This window comes from Priapulus caudatus, unplaced genomic scaffold (assembly GCF_000485595.1).
Source record: "Priapulus caudatus unplaced genomic scaffold, Priapulus_caudatus-5.0.1 Scaffold1515, whole genome shotgun sequence".
Lineage (NCBI taxonomy): Eukaryota > Metazoa > Priapulida > Priapulimorpha > Priapulimorphida > Priapulidae > Priapulus > Priapulus caudatus.
Window position 1 is genome coordinate 30,921 of NW_014578576.1, and position 6,435 is coordinate 37,355.

Genomic DNA, 6,435 nt, shown 5'->3' on the forward strand with positions numbered 1-6,435 from the left:
CAAAGAAGTCATTGATCCTTAGGTGAGCTACAACACTAATACACTCATTCATGAATTCCCACCGTCCGAAGGACCGGGTCCGGGTACCGATATCATACCGGTATATCGATCGACGACACTACCAATGTAGTACGTGTTGTTTACAGCGTGCGCTACGGCGCTGGGATGCAGCGGTAGCACGCTTGCTCACCACATCTTCACGTTCGGTTCAGTCGGGTTTCGGTTTCGGTTTCCGTTTGGGTAACGGTCTAGCTCAGTTCATATACCTTTATCTCCTGCACTTTAAGATAAGTTTTCCGAAATATCAATATGCCTGTTTCTTCAATAACAATCATAGTTCATTTTGTTTCTGTCCTAGAACAGATTAATTTCATCTAACAATTGCATGCATGTGCATACTGTTCAAGTAATAATGTATGCTGTTCAGAATTGAGAATTGCCACATCACATGCAGTGGAAAATCACACTCAATTGATTTTTTATTACACATTGACATTCCCAGTAGACTTCGACAAACAATTACGAGCAGTGTTAATTGACTAGGAGGCTCATAAATAAGGTAACTCATGATAACAATAGTCATGATAACAATCTATACTATAAAAGGGAACAGCCCATTTTTTGTTAGCTATGTTCTCTGAATCTGCTCGCATGATTTCAAACTGCTTGACTGTAAACGATGCATTACCACCCATACAGTAATATTGGCGCACTTTTTCAACGATGAAAACACGATAAAGTTGAATTTAAAGCCGTTTTATTTAACACTGGTGTACCGATACCATACCGGTATATCGATCGACGTCACTACCGTACGAATGTAGTACGTGTTGTTGACAGCTTGCGCTGTGGAGCTATGTTCTCTGAATCTGCTCGCATGATTTAAAATTGCTTGACTGTAAACGATGCATTACCACTCATAGAGTAATATTGCCGCACTTTTGCAATGATGAAAACAGGATAAAGTTCAATTCGAAGCCGTTTTATTTAACACTGGCTAAAAATAGCATACCGGTGTATTGAAGCGACTACGATTAACCAATGTAGTACGCGTCGTTGCCAGCTTGCGCTGTGGCGCATTGGTAGCACCATAGGGTAGCACGCTTTCCTCATACGTTAGGGGGTCGTGAGTTTGAAACTCGACAGCCGCGGAAATAAAAAAAACATTTATTTCTCGCCAGGCGCGCAACTTCTTTCTTTCATCCTAAATATATATGCATATTTAAAATATATTTAATTTAAAATGTATACTATAAAAGGGAAACAGCGAATTTTTATTAGCTAAGTTATTTTTAAGTTAAGGAATTCCTCTCATGTGACTCCCCTGGGATATATGTCAATATCACGACAATGTGCTCACCACATCTTCACGTTCGGTTGAGTTTGACGCCGAAAACTTTGTAGTTAAGTTAATACACGTTAATATACCTTTATCTCCTGCACTTGAGGTAGGTTTTCCGAAATCTCAATATGCCTGTTTCTTGAATAACAATCATAGTTCGTAGGCCTACACAAACACAGTTTACATGTTTGCCCAGTCATTAAACACACACATTTGGTCTAAGTAAAATAAATCAATTTAATATTATTTTTACAACAATGCTAATAAATTTGAGTCGCCACTTTTTTGGAAGGGTCTGTCGGACTCGACTCTAACTGTCAACGAAAGCTTCCATTCCTGTGGATTTCTTGAATTCCCTTAATACCGCAAAGCTTACCACCACACAAACTTACTCTTAAACTTTGTTCCCCATCATTTCCTCAGATCTTTAGACCCACCCAACATCACCAGTGGAACACGTTATCGACTCACAGCCTGCCATGCCAACGTCATAGACGTCGTCATCCCACATGGACTAGCAACTGGCAAAACCGTATTCGATACCACCGCATTGATCCACTCAATCCTTCAGCATGCAGATCTTCCATTTTATTTAAAAGACCGCAATTCCCTATCGGCCTTTGATATGCTATTGACAATAACAAAGCCCAACGAAATTTTTCACTACCATAGGCTGGAGACCTAGACCACAGCTGTCTTCTCCATGCATGGCCTCTATGTTGCCCTTCATGAGTAGGCAACCCACGGCGATGTTTTATTTCACACACAGTACAGAAAGACCAAAAAACATATTTTCAAGACGCCCTATAATCTTTAGCGCTGAGCTACACACATATGCAAGCATTTCATGAATTCCCACTGTCGCAAGCATCAGTTTTAGTTGCTCACTGCTCCCAGACAGGTCGCCGCATTACATAAAACTAAACGGACGTTCGCGATAAAATTTCCGCCCGAAAACTCATATCCAAACTGCTGACAAAACTCGCAGAACTATCACGTGAAATTAAAATCCGAAATATTCGACAATGACTCTGCAATAGTACTAGACTTAAAATCCATAGACTTCACACACACACACACTTGATGCAGAAATACTCACAACTAAACTCAAGGGAAATCAGACTCTGTTTACGACACTACCAACGTTGCATACCATGAAGTTCTGTAATTCAGTGTCCATCACCTGTAAATCTCATCAAATAAATTTTTCTATTCTATTTTACTTCTTCAAAGGACTCCTTCTCAGCTAAACCATGCATCTCTACATTCACAGCATATGCCCGCACCCGTGAGCATCACTACCATAGACTTTCACTACCATAGGCTTGGGCCTCACCACACCTGTCTTCTTCCATGGCATGCTCTATGTTGCCCTCTGACAAGTAGGCAAACCCAGAGCGATGTACATTCACACACAGCACACAAAGACCAAAAACATACTTTACAAAGAAGCGCTTGATCCTTAGGTGAGCTACAACACTAATACACTCATTCATAAATTCCAACCGTCCGAAGGACGGGTACTTTGCTAGTATATATATATGTATATATATATACATTTCTCTCTCTCTCTCTCTCTCCCGCTCTCTCTATATTTATATATGAGCGACACTTTGGTGGTTGTGTATGATTCTGTCCATCTGATCGATACTATATGTTACGTTTGCATGGTAGCAATATTAGCTGTTTCATGTTACAGTGCAATCGTGTAACTGTATGCTACATATTCTGTGTTACAGGGCCATGGAATCATTTAATAAACTAGATGTTAGATGTTATTTTTTTACAAATTGTATTATATTGTACATTATTAAATTGTACATTATATAAATCTGTAGGCAATACATTATATGTACCAAGCAAAACAAACATTCATCATAAAATGTATCTCCACACAAGCACTCCCGAGCATGTAGACACCATGCTGAAATTGTAAAAAGACCCCCCCTAAAAAAAAAGAAAAAAAGAAGCCTACCCACCTACCCAAACTTTTCAGCCTGGGTCGGGTGAGAGCAAACAAAGATTTTTTAGCTCACCTTGACATCGTCAAGCTGAGCTATTGCCATGGGTCGACGTCCGTCGTACGTCCGTCCGTCCGTCCGTCCGTCCGTCCGTCCGTCAACATTTCGCTACGGTCAACGATAACTCAGGAACCGTTTGGCCCACATGTTTGAAATTGGGTATAGTTGTTACTGCTGTGTTCCCATACTTAAACGTCCTATTTGAAGCACGCACAGTCGACAGTACTTTTCGTAGCCACAGCAATATTTTTGGAAAATGGGAATTGCCATTAGTCAGTTAAGGCTTTTCAACGGTATTTGCTCATTTTTGGTATTGTGAATGAATAAGGGCTAGGGGGTTTTGATATTTTAAAAAAATTATGTGCAAATTGAAGGTAGGGTTTGTAGGCAATTATATAGCATGATTATATAGACACAAACAGTCTGTGGTGTACACTCGTCTGGTTCTGTTTTAACATGATTTTCCATTGACAATATCTTTAATGGCAAAATCGATATTTCCTTTTCCACGCCTGCCGATAAAACGTCTAATATTTATAGTAAAAGTTTTACAAAACATGTCGGAACGCAGCATAACCTATTTATTTCAAGTGCCATTGCTACAAAGTTGATATAGCGCCACCTACGGTCACAAATTGTGATTCATTTTGATTAAAAAATTATTATTGCGATATACAGATGGCAATCGTTTCTATAATGTACGTCGATGGTTGCTCAATTAAAACTGACTTCTTCTTACTCACTCATTTGTGTCCTTTTTTATGGTGAGCTACAGTGTCATTGACACTTTCATTTAATTGTGGCCTTACACATTACAGAGCCATGCTGCAGTGCATGACAGAACTCAGTAACCAGGTGAAGAGCACAGACCAGCAGCAGCCGATCCTGAGATCATACCGCTGCCTCGAAATCATCTTCCGCTTCATCGTCCAATCACGACTGCTCTTCTCCAGGTGAGCAGACGCTGGCGTTGCCGTGGCGACGTGTGCGGTTGAAGCTTTAGGTGAAAAACGTCCAGTTAGAAGGACTCAAATGATTTTAAGGAATAAATATTTCGAAAGAAAAAATCCAATTTTTTATGGGTGGAATGTAAGTTGTAACTGCAGTTAGTGTGTTCTCAGACTCTTCTCAGGTGAAGATTTGTTTAGAGTAGTTGAACACCTGAAAAAACTAACTGTTAATTGCAATACGTATACACACATGTATGAACATTATGTATATGTATATATGCATATATATATATATATATATATATATTAATTAATACAATTTTAGTATATAATACTGCTTATTATTATCTAGTTTTGACTCATGCTCGGCTGCCATATTGTTTGTGTGCGTTACCAGGGCGACGGGAGGACAGGAAGAAGAGGAATTTGTACAGGAACTGCGAGACCTGTTCTCCGCCTTCAGTTCTGCTCTCTGCCAGACTACAGACCTCATCACTCCCACCCAGGTACGAATCTCTCACGACGTTTAATCACGTGAAGCTCTACCCAGAGCAACATGTCTCCCTCTGTTGGTTCTCCCATGATGGCGCTGGCCTCTATGTTACGCTGAGAGGGTCTATGTCCCCCAGGGTACTGCCGGAACGTACCCTGGGTACGGTCCGGTATACCGGAACGTACCCTGGTACTATATTATATGCCGGATCGTACCTCGCCTACTCCACTAACAGGTCTAGGGAGTCGCCTACGCCTACTCCCTAACCCTAACCCTAACCCCAATCCTAACCGTTACCCCAACCCTAACCCTAACCCTAACCCTAACCATATCAAATAGTTACCAGGGTACGTTCCGGTATATCGAACCGTACCCAGGGTACGTTCCGGCAGTACCCTGGGGGACATAGATCCTATGAGCCTATGTTACCATGCACCCTACGTCCCTGCGTGTTTTGTTGATAGTGACTTAGAACTATCTCAGCACGCTGTATTGACAGCACCTTCTATATCTCCACATTGTGTTGACAGCGCGCTCTATTTCTGTGCATTGTGTTGACAGCGCGCTCTATTTCTGTGCATTGTGTCACCAGTGCCCTTTATCACCACACACGGTTTTAAAGTGATTACGTCACCGTAAATCGTAAACGAAAAAAAAACATTTCTATTTTTTCGCAAAATGTAAGTAATTCTGTTTACTTTTTATGGTTAAATTGCTGCATTATACTTCTTATTTTACTATATTGTTCGATGTAAACATACACTCGTGACTCATACATAGCCCATAGCAAGCAATTACTGTCAGGTTCTGGATTTTTAACTAGTTGAGAAACAATCTTATCAGGTAAGAATTTGACGATACATTTCGTCCTGTTAGTACTTACTTTTAATGTACAAAAAATGGCAACAAAATTTTATAAAATATACACCAGAAAATTCGTGACGTATTCAATTTAATAGCACCTTCTATCTCTGCACATTGTTTTGACAGCTTGCACTACTAATGCATTGTCTTGATAGCACCCTCTGTCTCTATAGATTGTGTTACCAGTGCCCTCTATCATTGCGCTTTCTGTAGACAGCGCTTTCTATCCGGTCACATTGCTGTTGCAATTGTTATCACATTTCGTTAAAACAGCGCCCTCTATATCCATGCATTCTATTAACAGTGCGCGCTGCTTCACGCGCTGTATAGGTAGCGCCCCCTATCTCCATGCATTGTATTGACAGCGCCCTCTATAATGTTGTTTTAACAGTGCGCGCTGCTTCACGCGCTGTATAGGTAGCGCCCCCTATCTCCATGCATTGTATTGACAGCGCCCTCTATCATGTTGTTTTAACAGTGCGCGCTGCTTCACGCGCTGTATAGGTAGCGCCCCCTATCTCCATGCATTGTATTGACAGCGCCCTCTATCATGTTGTTTTAACAGTGCGCGCTGCTTCACGCGCTGTATAGGTAGCGCCCCCTATCTCCATGCATTGTATTGACAGCGCCCTCTATCATGTTGTTTTAACAGTGCGCGCTGCTTCACGCGCTGTATAGGTAGCGCCCCCTATCTCCATGCATTGTATTGACAGCGCCCTCTATCATGTTGTTTTAACAGTGCGCGCTGCTTCACGCGCTACCCAC

The 6,435-nt window shown here is 41.3% G+C and overlaps 1 protein-coding gene across 1 annotated transcript in view; it reads left to right on the forward strand.

Moving 5' to 3' along the window:
• The window catches only part of LOC106816874 (dedicator of cytokinesis protein 4-like), a 33,104-nt gene that overhangs the window by 3,090 nt on the left and 23,579 nt on the right, over positions 1–6,435 (forward strand). Inside the window, exons 4-5 of the mRNA XM_014821516.1 lie at positions 4,182–4,316; positions 4,711–4,819. Of these exons, the coding sequence (XP_014677002.1) occupies positions 4,182–4,316; positions 4,711–4,819 (244 nt within the window). The remainder of the gene's footprint in view (positions 1–4,181; positions 4,317–4,710; positions 4,820–6,435) is intronic.